Genomic DNA, 17,697 nt, shown 5'->3' with positions numbered 1-17,697 from the left:
AATCACTCTTAAAGGTATCAGCTGTTTGTTCGACGTGAACAGTGTGATGGATAGAAATATATATAAATATATAAAGTAGGCTGTAGTTAAAAAGTACAGAATGTAACACCTCTAACTACAGAGCCCTGTTTGTACACTTTCTGAAACACAAACAGTGTGGTGAACAAAATAAAATCATGACTAATAAACAGAATGACGTGTTAAAACTCACCGTTTCAGTTCACATCTGGAATGAAAGCCTGTGACACTGTGGCGACCAAAACATCACTCGAAGAATCATAAAATTAACTCAAATTAACTTCACGACCTGCAGCCACAGAAATTAGTAAGTTAGCTTCCTAAATTCGGCACACTTTTAACACCGCAGCTGGAGTTAGAGTCGTGTTGTTGTTGTTGTTGTTGTTGTTGTTGTTGTAGTAGTAGTAAAAACAAAAATAAACTCCGCACTTGTTTTAATTCGTATTTCCTTAAAGTTGAGGCCACTTGCCTAGAATTAGTCAGTTGGCTAGTAGCCTACTGTGATCCTGTTTGTGACAAAAGAAGACTATCTGGATCGCATTTGCAAAAATCCTCTTTGCTTAACTTGGAGACTTCCAGAGCTGTTTACTTTTAATATATTTTTTATGAGGACTGTAAAAGCAGCAGGCATTTTAAACGTTGTGGGGTTTTTTTTGTTTGTTTTTTTACCAATATTGTTAAATGAAAAGGTTCAACACTGTTTGATTTGTTCCCTGAGGAAATAATTAGGCTCCTGTTTGCAATGAGCGCCTGGCCTGGCTTTGCTTCAGGCCTAATTAGAAGTAGTTATGACCCCCGGAATTATAAACATGCTCACAAAACACCAGTTCTGATTACTGTTCTGCCCGTGTCTGAACTAGCATAGGTAAAGCAGGTGTTTAATAAACACTGAATGTTGTTAGGGGAGAGCATGTGGTGTAGTTTCAAGCAATTAGAAAGCAAAACATTTGCTTTCATCTGAATTTTCTGTGGCAAGCTCTTATTTCAGCCATTACAAGTCATAAAAATAGATGAGAGTCGTGGTTTTTGTGTGCAGAGTTTAAAAGAATCCACAACAGCAGTTATTAAGTGCTGTGCGTCAGATGCATCAACAACTGAAAGGTCAGTTCTTCCTATAGGTTTTCATGAGGTTATACATTTTTCATCACATACATTAACTTTCCCAATGCATTATTAATGAGTGCTGTGGGGAGGTAGATGAACTGAGAGTAAATAGCCTCAACTCCACATTTTGATACAGCCTCATTACCTACTACTGTGCTGCTATCGATTAGCTCAACTCCATTTGTAGATTTGAGCTACTCAACTTCTCCTGCAGCAGGCAGATTTATGCTGAGTATTCATAGAAAGCATATCCCGTCATATACTTTAGAAAACTACAGTTGATTGTGTACTGTAACAAGTCCTATATTACATTCTAACTTACAATTAAAATAAAGTTTATTTGGTGATTTTTGCTCTGACTTATGCTTTGAAGTCCTTTATGTAAACGTATAGTTGGTCACTGCAAGAAAAAAGCAAGTCTTTTTTTTTTTTATCACAACCTTGTACAAACCTCAACCCCTATAAGGTTGCTGTCAGTTGATTGAATTCCAACATCAGGGGATGTGACTCCCATCTGTCATTGGTCAGAAACTTAAGTCCTGTTCTGCCAGAGTGAAATGGCGTCCTACAGCCGCATAGTGAGAGGCTGCAGGTGTCAAACAGAGACAGTCGGAGGCGATGATTCCCACAGTTGTGGGAGGAACTGCCTGACACTGCATTTTTGAATGTAAGTACGTAGGCATAGAGAAAAGTTCTTTCCAAAGTAATATTTAAAATTTCAATCTAAGCATCAGGGCCGCAACTATTGTCCTATTTAATTGTTCAGACGATGGATATCCAAAAACAGAAAAAAAAAATGTCCATGAGGCCAAGTTGAAGCCAAGCCAAAACATATTTAACTACTATGCAAGTCACGGGAAAACAATAAAGTCTTACAGAGCAAAAAGTGATATCTAGTTTGGTTGTTTTTCTTCTTGAAGCGAGGTAATTCAAAACTCAATTGTGCAATTCATTACTGCTAGATGCATTATTGTTAGGCACTGTATGTTTTAAGGTACTCCACACCAATTAACTTGTGATTCAATATTTACATAACAAGGGTTGAAATACCAGTTATTTAATCTCAGTCTAAGCTCAGTCACTCAGTATGTGTTTGTAGAAAACAGTCTGACTGCAGTGTAACATAGCGCTTATGAGTCAGTCGCCTACAGTACCTTGGATGTTGTCTAATTGATTCATGATCATAATATTTAATTTGAACATTATAAACCTTGAATATTAAACCCACCTCAATAGTATCATGTTTCATAATGACATAGAATACGTCAACTGAGAAAGTAGAATAAAGGGTCTAGAAAAGTTTGGAGACAATCATTTTTTGTGAGCTTGAGGAACATTTAAAAGAAATACACATTTGTGTCAGAGATTGAGTTCTCTTCAAAATGTTCACAATGCAGAGAATTGTCTTCAATATTCCATAAAGAAGCTTTTCACATTATATCCAAAGAACTTGAATGATTTCTTTGTCGGACTACGCTAGAACAAATCAAAAAAGGACTGTGCTGCAGTTTCGAATGAAAATGTACCTTCACAGACGTGTCAATTTTGTAAGGTAGCAGGAGGTTCGCATCATGTCACTAACCCTTGAAATGGTTTTTGGCCTCTCCTGAATAAACTATCATTACACAAGCTCCATACTAAAAGAAACGGAGAGCAGACTTAGTCATTGTTATTGATATTTCTCTCAGAGATGTAGGAGCACAGAGCCATAAAAAGAAAAACTGCCCACCTAAATGCCATAGGAAGGGAGTACTTCTCTTAAAATATCACATTTTCTCTCACAGGCTGTGGTGTGTAATATTCTACAACTGAGTGTATAGCCCAAACATTTCACATACCAGAAAGCAAATCCCATCGTTACTGTAAGGTCATATATTTAATGGGAAAGTCATTTTGGAAATTAAATGTAGTTGTTAGATATTTTAAACTTACCTTTTAACTAAAAGAAAAGACAAACCCTGCATAAGGGATGTTAATGATTAATCATTCACCGCTGTTAAGAATTAAACCGATTAAAAATGTATTAACCGACAATCTGTTTACAATTTTACCAGCGGTCACGTGTAATTATACCATTTTATAGCAAAAAAGGACTTCCTTCACCTTTGCAAGTCAGAAAAACTGTTATTACAACTAAAGGAAGAAGCTGTCCTGAGAAAAGTGAGGCAAAAATGAAACTGTAGAGGGAGCGTTTTCTTGCAGCTGGACTTTGTGTGAAAAAACTGTGAACACCACTCACCCCTGGTCACAGAGATATGTTCATCTTTCTAAATAAAAACAACTAGGCCTTCCATATATTATGGCGAGTAGAGTATTTTATGCACTCATAACTGACTCCTGAACATGTAGGTGTGTTCATCTTCTCAAATAGCCTACAAAGCAGAATAATTAACTGTACTGTGAAGAGGCTCAAATGGTTTTATTTCACTTGTATATAACACTTTGTTGATTTTAAAAAGGAGTTTAATTTGGTCAGCCGTGTTAGTCTAGAAACGGCAGTAGCGCCACGTTTGGCATTTTTTTTGTTAGCAGCGCTGTTAAATAAGAAGTCATACATTTAAAAGAGAACTGTCTTCAAGCGAGAGCCTTGTTGTTTTATTAGTTTAAATTGTATTTCATCATTTAATGTTAAAGTAACTATTGTGCTGCTATGGTTTCAATAAAACAAAATGGAGAAAAAGACGTGTATTTTGTAACTCAATAATGATTAATCGATAATTGATTGTTTAGGTGTTCAACTGTCAGTTAAAAAAAAAAAAAACGACTGAAATTTGCAACCCTACCCTGCATATACCTTTCTTTGTACCGTGTTCTACTACTTGTAACAAATTCTGCTCCAGCTTTTGTTTGTGACCATGACAATGTAGTGTTTAGTTGAAACACTTTTTACTGAAAGTGTATATCTTATAGGTTGGACTAGTCAGCCCTTTTTATACACATACACACATTCATTGAAAACCCTGTTGAACCTTGTTCCTCTCAAGTAAAAGGGACCATACACCATTTTTGAGGCTTTACAAATAGTATTACATTTTATTAATATATTTTCATAAAACAAGTTTAAGACTGTATCAAAAACTCAGTAAAAACATTAGATTTTTAACCTTTTTTTTCTTATTGTGATATCCGATATGAAATGTACATAATTCACATGTTGTGGTTTCCCCATCATATTCAGATAATGCATTATTTTTTTGTGATGTGCAGGTTAACGTTCTTTTGTTCCCCCACAAACTATAAAGTATTTTTTCTCATGATTGTGATCATAAATCTAGACATACAATTAAAAAATAAAAGTATTTCCCACTCTGCCCCCCCTTTCCCCGACTAGGTTTACTGATAAAACACTAACGTTATGGAGTTGTTTAATTTCACAGGCACACAATTATGTACATCCCCATGTCCCCATGCCTCATCTGAACTGACAACAGGAAGTGCACCAAACATAACAGTGCAACACCTAGAGGCAGAGCAGTGATAATACAGTACTCTAAGCCCACCCACCCCTCAGACTACCAAAACCAACCTAAAATAAGACAGTGGATCCACTAATTTTCACCCCGCTGTGAATCACAGCATTCCACTGGCTCCAACAATATTGTTGTAGCAATCGCACAAGGTTTGCCTTGTGACCACAGACATCACCTTGGCAACAGTAAAAACCATCCGTCTCACAGGCAGGTTCAGTGGCACACACATTAAGAAAATAAAATCATTACTTGTTTGATTTGAATGAGGCTACATCTACAACAGGCGTGATCAGTGTAGTGTCCTTAATGATCAAGTACCAGAGGAATCTCAGTCATGTGGTTAGCTGAAGGATACAAAAAGACATTTTTCTTCTCCTTACCGGACTACCACTTACTGCGTTCAAATCTGCGCAAGACACGTAGTGCAAGGTTTAACAAGAATTTGCATAAGTGCAAGGGTTGCATGTTATTGTCAAGAGGGAGAAAAGCATAGAAGGGAGCAGGGAGAGATCAAAGTCGACTAAAACAAACAGATTTTTGTGTAAATAAAAGTGTTTCATGCTTTCAGTTTGGCATTTTGTATTTCATTCCCTCTAGAAATAACAGGTGCAAAATCTTAGTAAACCTAGCCGAAGGACAGATCAGAGTGATATCGAACTCATAAAGATTAACATTGTGAGGAAGAGCCTCAAGTCTGTTGTCATGGTGACATCTGTTCAAAGGCCCTGTGGGCTTCAGTCTTTCCTGCTTCTTTATTATTTTCTATACAATAGAAATAGTACGTCATTGAAGTTAAAATTGACTCTTCTTGGCAAAAACAGACAGAAAAGAATATGCAAGAAGTCAAAAGCAGATCTGAAGGAGAAAAAAAAAAAACATAAGGGCAGGAATTATAAACTGTTCCCGATCCATTTGCCCTGTGCCAGTAGTAGAATTGTACATTATAGTGTCTTATCCTTGATGGTCAAATATATGGGTATGGTTGCCTGCTCCTCTACAAAGTCCAAGCCATTTCATTGAACACATGTAAAATTACTCATGTTGTAGTTTTTAACAAGAACATCCCTACATTGCACCTGCTTTCCAAACTGAAAGCTGTAGTGTGCGTTAGGGAGGCACGTAGGGAGGTGGTGACCTGTATGAGGTCATGTTCTTGGGGCGAGATCCTTTACCCTCTATCGGGACAGTAAATGGTGGTGGGGGCTGGTAAGGAGGGGCATTAGGATCATCATCCTGATAAACAGAATACTCCTCAAGCAGATCTTGGTTCAGCAGGGTGCTGTGGGGGCCCGCCATGTTAGGGTACTCTGGAGGGGGGAGTGGGGGCTTCTCCTCCTGAAGGATAAGAGGTATGCTGGAGGACGGGGGCGACTTGGAATCATCTAGCTCATCTGCAAAGATAATTGGAACTCCTTTCTTGATGAAAGTGGCTTGCTCTTCTATGGTCATTTTCCCTTTGCGCTTCTTGCGGTAGCAGACCATAGCGATGATCCCGGCAATGAGGAGCAGGGCTGCTACCACTACAGCAGGAATGACAGTGTGTAGGTAAACATCGTCAGTGCTCCTACGACCTGTTCCAGGTGACGGTGAAGCTGTAGGAAGAACAGGGATTGGTACCTCTCCTGGTGGGATGAATGTGTAACTCTGACATTTATTGGTGCCACGAACAGAGATGTTTATGGGTTTGAATTCAGGCTCCATGGCTTTGATGAAAGCCAGTTTAGGTGTCCCTTGGTGATCAGAGATTCTATTACTTAGAACTGTGATTTGCTCCTTTGGACAAGGACTCTGCTGGAGGCTGTTGTTGGTCCATTCCACCACAATGGAGCCACTCTTGATGCTCCTCAGTGTTACTGTGCTAGTGTTGCGATCACCGAGGGCATAAGCCAACTTTTTAGTCAAAAGAATCTTCTTATGTACATCATTGCTTAAACTACTTGGGTCACCATGGAAACGAGCAGCAAACACAACTGAGGGTTTGTCATTGGATGACCAACGGTTTACTTGAACCTCAAACGCATCCATGATGCTCTTCCCACCCTTATCAGTTGCTAACATGAAGTACTCATGTTTCCCCTCATGCTGCTCCTCAGGGAGGCCGTACAAAAGCTGGATAGTGCTGTTGAATTGGATCCAGGATGTTTCACTCACTGCTTCTTTGGGGGTCTTCTTCAGAGTCAAACGCAGCTTATCAGTGGTACCATCCTCCATGTCAAAGAACGTATCGGGAGGAATTTTGACCTCGAAGTAAGTGCCAACCCATGCATTCACCTGATCAATGGGGTTGCGGATATCTGGGTTTTGATTTAAGTCAGGAGTCATTGACAGAGTAGTGGTGCGCCTTGGCGGTTTAGCTGTAGTGGACTTCGGTTCTCTGGGAGCAGGGGTGGAGGATTTGGGCTTCTTGGGTTTCCTTGTGGCAGAGGGTTTGGGTCTTTTGGTGGTGCTTGGTGGTGTTGGCAAAGCAGTAGCCTCCACAATTGTAGGCCGGGTCATGGTAGGCTGAATTGGGATGGTGCTTGTGGTTCCTAGAACTCTTGTTGGTTGGGGAGGTCCAAACACAGGTGTGTGTGCTATCTGATCTCTGACCCTCATAGTTGGCTTCACTGGAAGAGGCAAAGGACCTCGTACGGGGGGAACAGAGCTCTCTGTTGCTGTGGCAATAGAGGGCGAAGTTGGGGTGGGCACAACACGTACAGGGGGCTCTGGGTGAGTTGTTGGAGGCAGCAGGGAGGGCACTGGAGTAGGGGTGTTGTACAACTGCCGTCTGACACGTTTCACTCCATGTGGTTTTTTGTTGACAATGTGCCAGCCAACCACTGGATATCCCAGCCTTGCTGACATGGTCCCATCCTTTGCTGAGGATTGGACACTGCTAATGTCAGGGATATTGCCCTGATCAAGGGCACAGCCAAGTTTCCATGAGAGTAGGGCCCCATTCTCCACTACCTTCTTGGCATTGCCTGGTCCAGCCATGAAAGCAGACATGTCAAATAAGCGGTTGTTGACAACAGGGACCACCCTCATGTGTTCCAGGGGTACATGTGAAAACTTTCTCATAATGCCAAGTAAGTTAACCCTCTGCTCAGCAACCATTTTTGTCAGGTCAGCATCCAAGATGACAGTGAGGACAGTGACAGGCTCCTCAGAGCCACAGGTGAAAGGCTGGATACCACTTGTATCAGACTGTAGAGTGAGCAGGGCTGGCTCAGTATCGGCACGTTCTTCTGGGTATACTTCAATGGAGAAGACCGTGCTGGGGAACACTTGGCCTGCAGTCTCCTCAATTAGGTTTTCTCCAGACACCATGATATGATATACACCTTTATCCTGCTCCAGGGCCATGCCTCTCAGAATGCAACTTTCTTTGTCCCAATATAGCCAGGAGGGTAAAGTCTCCTTTCCCATCTCGATGAGCTACAAAAAATAAAAAGAGAAAAACTTTAATATACCACAGGAATACTTGAGATGTTGATAAGTCTGAGAAGGGAGAGTGAAAATTCATAATTCATATTTTAAGATAGCTCAGACTGGGACTTTAAATTATGCTATACATATAAATACAGGAAAGCAATTTAATATTGCCAACTGTTTTTACAATGTTTGGTATTTACAAAGCCTGAAAAACTACATCATGAAAGTATCCTGATTAATAATTCTCTATTTCATATTGACCAACTTGCCAGCGAAAGAGGAATTACAAAAAACAAACACACACGAAGAGGAATGCAAACCCTATCTATCCAACCCCCACCTCCTCCATATTCCATTCAGTCTTTCAAATCTCTCCAAATATGAACAGGAAGCACAGTAAGCATGTATTCATGATCACTATGTGAGTCATCACTATTCATTTTGACTTGTTAAGGTATGACAGGATATCATTCCGCATCACCACTCGGGCCAATAATAATCTCATGTCATTCATAAGTCCAACTGGAACAAATTGCACCCCAGTCAGCTTCTATCAGCAGTTATACAGTGATCAAAACTGAAAGGATAAATACTATGCACTATGTATTTCTACAGTGGCAAAAAAAGTACTCGTCTCTACGAGGTAAATTACAATTCTAAAAAGTTCCACATTTGTTACATTTAGAATACTGTATGCATCATCTGTGATTCATTTTTCCACTACTGTAGAGTTGACCTATACCTTTGTCATTGGGCATGAATTTGAAGTTGTAATTACTTTTCAGGGATACAAAAATTTAGTTTATAACCTTGTACCAGGAAACCCTGAAGTAAAGCTCAGGGCTTACAGGTTTTTCTATCATTTAAGATAAGAGAGGAATACATAGATAGACAGTCAATGTCAACCATCAGCATGGATCCTTTTGATTTGGTCTATTTAACCAAATAAAAAGGCACCTTCTGAAATACAAAGAATGGATAAAGCCTTGGACTTTGTAGTCCATTGATACAAAAAATAAATCCTCTCCATATTTCCTACTCCCATTTCCTTTAAACATAAATGTTATTCTCATGGATGATTGATACTGCTCTCATTGAATTGTTAAATAATTTACATGAAATTGTAGTAACACTAACTCTCTTACGAAGAACTTTAACAACATGCCAAATGTTTATCTAATAATAAAACAGTGCATTATCTCATAGTATTTATATTTACACTTACATTGACATTACAAGTGGCATTTGCAGGCCCTGCAGGAACCTTTAACTGAAAAACCTGTCCCACGATTGCAGAGGAGTCAGGGATGCCAGTGTGTACTCCCCCGTTCTTTACAGAGGAATCAGGGAAAGCTGATGGCGGACCTTCACCAACCAAAGATGCTGCAGCCTGAAGCTCAGAGAGCACAGAGGACTTCATAGAAGCCTCTAGTTCCACAGATATCATCTCCATCATTGTCTCTTGCTGTTCTGGAACAGACCCCTGGGCTATGGTAACCAGAAGCCCTATTACCAGTGGGATAGTCCTGCATGATAGTAGCCTGCTCCTCCCAGCATTGCCGCAGCTCATGTCTCTCCTTTTATAGTGCATAGCAAGAGGCCTTTGGGCTGCCCAACAGATGACTGTGAACAACTTAAGAGGCCGCATGCACTGAAGTCAGTCTGATGATGTGCTTGTGGCTCAGACCCCCTAGTTATTGGCTTTGCTCACAGATGCAGTGATTTCTCTTTGTTTTCTTCTGTGATCCATGAAGAGGTATGTGGCAACCTGTTAGACTGCCATGATAGCCAGCTCTGTGAGAAAACAAACAAAAGTGCAACATTAGAAAAAAAAAACATCAGTGTAAACAAACAAGGTACTGGTATTTTGGCTTACATAGTAAGGAGATCCCCTCAACAAATCTTCCCATCCCCAATACTATGACCATAGTGTATGTATGCATGCAAAGGCTGCATATCATTAATTTGCCACCTAGTCTGGAGTAGTATAGTAAGTGTTATGAATATGGTGCTACAGTAGAGAGCATGGGTGCATAGCTATTCTTCTCTTTAAAAACTTTCTGCAGCACATTTTTGCAGTTGAAAATCCCTGTTTTTGCCATTCTTGTGCCCTTTATTTGTTAGTCTTGTGATGATTGATGATAAGATGGACTGCCACCCTCTCCACTATCTTGACAATCAGGGTCTTCTCCAGAAGTAGCAACAACAGCTGGTTAGCACATGACAGAGTACATGTCCACGTCCCACTGCAAAGCATTGTTTCAGATGCCAGGGAGGTGATTAAATGACTTTCGCAAAAGAAAACAAAGAGTAGAACTAAGGTGCAAAAAAGGGACAATGAAAAAGACTTTCCCTAATCTTCTAAAAGATGAGAAAACTGTTGAATGAATGTCAACATGACATCAGTTATGACTCATTGGCATCAATGGAGTGGATGGTTTTGCAGGACATTCCTTTGCCTGCTCTTGAAGTCCCTTTGAAGGATGCCCTGAAGACTGTAGAAAGTGTAGCCCCCACCCCCCTGGGATCCTAAACAGATTGACCAATATAATTACCAAATTCTTCTGACATTACCTCAGACAAACAGTAGGAGTTGGCAAGCAGCTATCGTGGACTTCATTTCCATGACATTTACATAATACATGTTTATTTTGACACGTATAAAAAAATGTTGTCAGCAGGACGCACTGATCTACCGATCCTCACTTTCCTGTCATGCCATTTTCAGTAATAGCGATTCTCACGCGTTGCACGAGTGTCAAAGGTTGTTTGTCTTGGTTGTAAGTTTTAATTACGTGCCCTGGGGGTTGGAATAAAAGTCTCCATTGTGCTGACCCAGCCAACCCCAATCCTGTAGCACTCAGAAATGGGCAGAGGAGGGTCATCTGATTGCCTGGAATCCTAATGCCTGACTGGCAGAGAGCTATGACGTCAACCCACACACTCACAAAAACTCCTCCCTGCTCTTAACTGCTTCATGTCATTGAGGAAACCGTTTACAGCAGGTCTTTGAAAAACACTTGTCATTCACTGGTACACATCCTGGTCCAATATCTATGTCACACAAAACCCATCCCACAAAGAATGTTTTATGCCGTTTGAACTACACCATTATATCTGGATAACTCAAACAAGAAACTACCAATGACAGTGTGCTCTGAGAGCAATGTGATAGAAATCTGTTAAGAGCCAGCGTAAATGTTGCAATCACAAAACAATACTTATATTTAGGGTTACACAAACAAGAACTCCATAAGGTGACAGTGCAAAACTTCACAGGTTAAGTATGCTTTTCTCATATTTTCTCCTTAGATCTTCACTTTATCAATCATAAACATTTACATAAAAAACATTAGTATCACAATTCCAATCAGATTCCTAAAAATAACACTATCACTCTAAAGTTTTTCATACTATGTGGTTTGTGCTTTCCCATAAAAGGCCAAATCCTTTATGTTCCCTCTATAAGAAGATTTTTTTTTTTTTACTTTTACAACAAATTGTATTAGGCTTATTTGCAACTCATGTAGTCAAAAGGTAGCTTATTACACAGTTGGATGGCTGTATTTTAGATGGCTGAATGGGGCAGAGAGATATTCAATGGAAAACATTGTTCAAGGTGGGAGTGATCAGAATCTCTGTGGGAATCGGATGAAATGGTCAGGTATCCTGCCGTTTCTATTTAGATCTCTATCAGGCAGCTCAGATTGAGCCACGGTTAAAGTCATTAACTGCAATGCCAAAGTGTCAGAGCCCATATTATGTTGTATCAGTAATTTTGTGTTGACATTACAATGCAAGTAATGCCCCAGATCAACTTTATGTTTGGTTTCTTTGATCTTATTTTAATAAGGAAAATTCATCCCTTTGGGGAAGCCAACTAAATCAAAAGATAACATAAGTATTAGCTGTTGAGTCAAACAGCTTTCTGTTTAACATAAATCATGTTTATCACAGACAGCTATATTTGCAATGTTAGTTTCTGTGGACTCAAGTACAAGCCCATCCTTCACTCACTTTCCAAATAGCTACCCAAATTATTCTGATCATATTATTACAAGGAACAAGTCTCTCCATAGTGGTGTACAGCTGAGGCAGCTCAAAGGAGGAAAGCTAACCCACTTCTTTTGCAAATAATGCGATTCATCACTAGACAGAAATGTGCACACTAGAGGCAGTTAGTTATTTGATGCAGAGACATGCTTGTGTCAGATCATCTACACTTAAGTGCCTAATAAAAACTGTAGGCTAATGTATGCAAGACAAAACAACTCAAGCCATAATGTGTAATCTATGTATTTTACTTTCAGAGTTAATGAGGAAGATCCATATGCAGGTATATAGGGTTTGGTTTCTTGCAGCGATGTGGACTATTAGGACGAGTGCCAGCTATACATACAATTAATCCATATATAGTATATAGAGTATAACTGGATGGATTTTAAAAAGTCATCTGTTTAGCTCATCTGACATTTTGCCACTTACAAAGGGGTATTTTTTTTATACTGATATTAGTCACAATTAGAAGTGTGCTATATTGATTTTTTTAAAGATATGCGAAATTACAATATTGAGTATGTCACTCGTTTTGCAAAAGTCCACAAACATTCACTGCATATCATCAAGCCTAGTAGGACAAACTACGATGCATACGCAAAGAGAACACGTGCAGATTCCAAGCATCACAACAAGCTAAGCTAGCGTAGCTGCCTGCAGAGCCGAAGTTAAAGATGAGTAAACAAACCAGCCAGGAGACAATACACAAACACCACCAGCCTCAGAATCAACGTGGTTAGAGTTAACTGCTAGATGTGGATCATCCACCCTTGCATGGAGGTGGTCAGATGTTGCCTAAAAGACGTGAATCTGCAGACTATGTAGAAAAGGGGTTGCTGTTAAAGACAACGATCAGAGAGCTAGACAACTAACTTGTTTCATTCTCTACAAATTTACCACAGCACAGAATATGAACAATATGAAAAACTTTGGGCGTGAGCAGAGGACCACGACCAAGCAGATACGGTAAAGTCTTTCAGCAACAATGCCTCATGAGAAAAAGGGCAACAGATAGAAAGAAATAGCCAACGCTGACACCAATTATCTTGCAAAAAAATATGGTGCAAATTCAAGCGGTCGAGAGAGATGGTTTCAAACTGATTTTTACTACTTTGGACCCTATCTATGCACACTGCTTAATGGAAATATTGTAAACGCATGTATATTAACCCATCTGTCACATAATTACATTTTTATTGTGTTTATTTCAGCATCCTTTGCACTACTCCTCACTGCACTACTGTCTTAGTCGTGTACATATTAGTCTTGGTTTGTTATTGTTGATATTTAATGTAATCAGAATCACATTTATTGGCCAGGTATGCTTACACACACAAGGAATTTAACTTTGGTGAACTGTGCTCTCATATGTACAGGTACAACATTAAATATCAACAATAAACATAATAAAAGACTAATATTTACATGACTAAATATGAAACAGGGCAGTGGTGAATAGTGCAAAAGATGCTGAAGTAACATGATTATACTTTTGTACATAAGAGAGCACAGTTCACCAAAGTCAAATCCTTCTGTGTACGCACATGGCCAATAAAGCTGATTCTGAGATACACCCTGCCCAGCCTAGTTTAACATGCTGTCGTAATAATCTTAAGCAACGTTTTACAAAGTAAATCCTGTAGTCCACTTTGTAATGTTTCCTCATACCTGCACTGTTTGTTCTCGATACTGAATCTGGTGATTTCAGTGTTTTTTTAAATGTATTTACTGAATGACTCAGTTTTAAGTTAATGAATAAGACCTGTTGTTATACGTCTGTTCTTATTAATATCATCTACTTGAAAAGAAAAAAATCCTGCACACTATTCTTGCTAAGCATCACTAATTTAGTGTGTAGACACTTGACAAAGGTTCAGAGGGACGAAACCAGTTTCTATAATAAATTGGTAATGCTTGGCAGAGTCGTGTGCAGGATTTTTTCTTTTCAAGTGAAAGTTTGTCGTCCTACTTTATGAGATAGTTGGATTTTCCGAACACCTCCTTAAAAAAAAAATGTATATCATCAACATTTAATATACAATTTACAAAAGTGAGCTAGTACAATACAAGACTTCTACTGACTCACTTTTAAAGGGATTCAAAACATTGTCAAAATCCCCAAATATATCAAGACATTACTTTTTTCTCAATATATCTTAACCCTAGTGACAAATACATAAAAAAGCTACCTGTTTTGAAGAGTACCCTGATCAAGTTAAAAATGAAAGCTTTGAAAAATATATGGGTTGTATTTTACAGTTAATAAATTATTATTAGTGTTCATCTTCTATTGTGTTCTCTAGTTGTAAAAAAAAAAAAAAAAAAAACTATGAACAAAGCAGTTTCCTTACAATCTCCTGCTGGCATCATTTTAACGTCCAGCCTTAAGACAGTATTGAGTCATGTCTCACCTAACCCATTAACCAAGTTGAGACATGCACATTATCTGGCATCTTCATCAACTGACTCAGTTCAGTGGGATTCAGTGGGATACCGCAAAATCCCCTCTCCCCCTGCACAGCCCTCTTCTGACTTAAGAGATCCCAAACAAAGAAAACTAGAACAAAAAAATCAAGTAGTCTCTTAAAGAAAAATTGTCATGCAAAACTACTCAAATGCTAATCCTTCACTGACTGACAATGCTCCAGCTGAGCATAAAGACAAAACATATGTCTCGATTGATCTGTCAGTTTGTGTCTAAATGTAAAACACAAACATTAACATGAAAATAGGTTTTCCCCATAAGCTTAATTGAATTCAGAGTGAGCACTATGGCTCATCTCAAGCTGTTGCCACACACATGGGTAAAAAAGCAACAACTTAGCATCAAAGTAAGCTCTCCACAAAGTGTCCTGGATCATGTGTGTTATTCAGCAGCCAATCAAAAAAAAAAAATGCTTGTTCAACATTAAAATGAAACATGTACTTAATAAAATTGTGTTAGAGATTTGTTAACGTCAGAATTAACAAAAATGTTTATTTCAGGAAAAGGCCAACCTTCAACATGTGTCTTAACAAAAGCATTGAGCTGCAGCCATGGGCCTGTAGATGAGAGGATTGACATCCAAAGCTTTGGGTTAAACTTGCAGTTACACATTGTGTACTTCATCAATATCTTTCTGTCTATAGAGTAGTCTATAAGAATAAGGCACTCGTTCACATTCATTTCACAACGCAGATGTGGGGGATAATTGAGTCTTATTGTTTCATCACAACTATTTCTTTACAACAGCACAAAGCACTGAGTTATGGGGCCGACATGCTAAAATAGAGATGCAGTTAAAAGAAATCCTAAAGTGCTAAAAAAAAAAGGCTATCTAAAGGTGTTATTTTCAATACTTGTTAAGTATAACACAACTTGTTTATTTTCCACGAAACACTTATTAAAAACCACCCAGATTTTATGAGAAGCTCCTTTATGGTAAACAGTGCATTGACACAGGCTTGAGTGTGGGGAATTGCTGCCTGTTTCACACTGAGGCCTGCACTACTTGGGGGGGGGGACTAAAGCATTTACAACCATGGTATCCATGCTGTCTGCAGTTCGACAGTAGTTAAAACTTGAAAACCATCAAAAAATAATTAGGGCTCTGATGCACAGTGGCACTCAGGGCCAATTGAATTGACGTACCACATCCAGCAGCCTCCAGATAGTTCATGAGCTGAATAACAAACATATCCACAAGACAAGCTTGCTTTGCAATTGGATGTTTCCCTTGTGTTTCCCTCTTACACTGTTCGACAAAGTAATGAAATATGCGGCAAGGAAACCAAAATAGAAAACAGCCTTAGCTGAGTGAAAGTCTAATCTGACATGATGACCCTGACAGCAGCTTTGTCAAACACGGGAAAACTATTTAACTGTACTCTACAACCAGTGTTGGAAGTCTTCCAATCACTCTTGTGTACTTTTATGATTTTAAACATGTCAGAAGCATAAAGCATAAAGTTTTAACTCTGAACCACTGCAAACCTTCACCTCTGCTCCCTAAAGCCATTAGCTGTTGTTATGTTGTAGTGACTCATTTTTGGCAACTTCTAATTCATGTTAAATAACTTACCGGTACATTTCAAGTTGCTAAGGTTAATGATGATACTTTAACACCTCGTTACAGGATGAAAACATCAGTGCAGGGACCAAACAACTGGCACTACTGTAATGGAGTCTCACGTATATAATAGTAATGTTAAATAAAGGCCAAAACAGCCTTTTACTCACACAAATTAAAACTAGTTAACGTTAACCCCAAAAGACCCCGTGGTTGGTTGACGGCAGCAGATATGGTTTTAAGCGGTACATGTAACAGAAACAGTGTTGTCATTGCAAAAAAAAAAATGTTTCAGGATTGTTAATTATTAGTGGCCCAGTGACCAGTTAATGTTTGAGCTAGCTGAAGCTAACTAACTAAAAAAGCTACCCGGCCCCGTTTCACTTGGCCCCGTTTCCACTGGTGTCGTTTGACGAGGCCTTTTTGTAAGTGTTAACCACCATCTACAGTATATTCTGCATTGATAACCTATTAAGACACAAATTAACTCTTTATGTTTACGGGAATGTTAATTTAACCCCCCCCCCCCCTGCCCCTGCTTAAAAATAAATCAAATCTTCAAATCCGCTCACTGTGAGCTGCGTTAAAAGGACTGAGCGTCGCTAGCGCAGAAATGCACCTGCTTTATTCTAGGCGGACACAAGAAGCGAGGTGCATCCTCCTCACAGTGTTAACTAGCAAAAAAATAATAACATTAGCTACCTCCTTTCAGTCTTGCAATAACGCCTATTAAAGCATGTTAACAGGAGAGCAGCTCCGTCGTTTTCTAAACGCTGAGCACCAAAGTCGAATAGGAGGAAAAACAGGCTGAGCAATAGTAGCCGCGACCGAGCTAACTTACAAGCTAACGACAAGAAAAGTATGCTGGTGACAAATGTAACCGGTTACATGCCCAAGAGTCCGTTGCTAAATATGTAAATGAGTCGAGTTACCGATGATGGCGATGGCGGGTTTTGTAAGGAAAGTGCTGATAAAAGCAGCAGAACCATTCATTCAAACTGACCTTGTTAGCGAGCTAGCTTTAGCTCCTCTTCTCCTCTCCTCTTCCAGCCGGAGATCGCCGCGGAGACTTACAAAATGCCATTAAACATGCGCTTTCCCCCCTCTCTCTCTCCCTCTCTCTCTCTCTCTCCCTCCACGCCGAGGACAGATATGTAGGGTATCTGAGCACAGTCAAGGGAACAGATAAATCTCTTGCTGTGGTAAGTCTACGGATAGTTCACCGCTCTATATTGTAATTATGTCGGGTAGCAACCCCTCCCTTGCTGCCTCTCTGTCCTCTTCGCAGACAGGTCTACAGGTTGAGGCCAATCGTGTGTACCACTGTGACTCCGCCTCCCTTTTATTCGGAGACATGCAGGTAAAAAAAAAAAAATCTTTTGAACTGCTGAGTATAATTATTTGGTGTTTAAAGCCATTGTACTAATAGCTATGTCGATTCAACTCAATTTTTTATAAAAGAGGTACACTTGATAATGATGATGATCACGCATCAGGATAAGCCTCCTTTCAGCACTGTGCCATCTCAATCATGCTTCTTAGCTCTTTTTGAGGGCAACATGAAATCACAGAATTTTGTTTTTTGT

General features: G+C 39.4%; 1 protein-coding gene across 1 annotated transcript; it reads right to left on the bottom strand.

Annotated features, from left to right (window-relative positions):
• Positions 1-4,125: 4,125 nt before the first annotated feature.
• LOC132989457 (dystroglycan 1-like) lies at positions 4,126-17,383 on the bottom strand. The gene is made up of 3 exons (XM_061057106.1): positions 17,115-17,383; positions 9,232-9,800; positions 4,126-8,009 (listed from the first exon to the last, which is right to left on the bottom strand). Exons 2-3 carry the CDS (start codon positions 9,652-9,654, stop codon positions 5,700-5,702), a joined length of 2,733 nt encoding a protein of 910 aa, XP_060913089.1. The 5' UTR covers positions 9,655-9,800; positions 17,115-17,383; the 3' UTR covers positions 4,126-5,699.
• Between the last annotated feature and the right edge of the window lie 314 nt (positions 17,384-17,697).

The sequence above is a fragment of the Labrus mixtus genome, chromosome 15, assembly GCF_963584025.1.
Source record: "Labrus mixtus chromosome 15, fLabMix1.1, whole genome shotgun sequence".
Taxonomy (NCBI): Eukaryota; Metazoa; Chordata; class Actinopteri; order Labriformes; family Labridae; genus Labrus; species Labrus mixtus.
Note: the sequence above shows the minus strand (reverse complement) of the source record. Positions and strands in the feature narration are given on the sequence as shown.

What these genes read in the sequence shown, in the direction of transcription:
- LOC132989457 (XM_061057106.1), bottom strand. Translation starts at nt 9,654, where the DNA reads ATGCGGCCTCTTAAGTTGTTCACAGTCATCTGTTGGGCAGCCCAAAGG. An exon ending in ATGCCACTTGTAATGTCAAT is followed by an intron (nt 8,010 to 9,231) that starts GTAAGTGTAAAT and finishes TATTTTTTGTAG; the next exon opens with CTCATCGAGATGGGAAAGGA.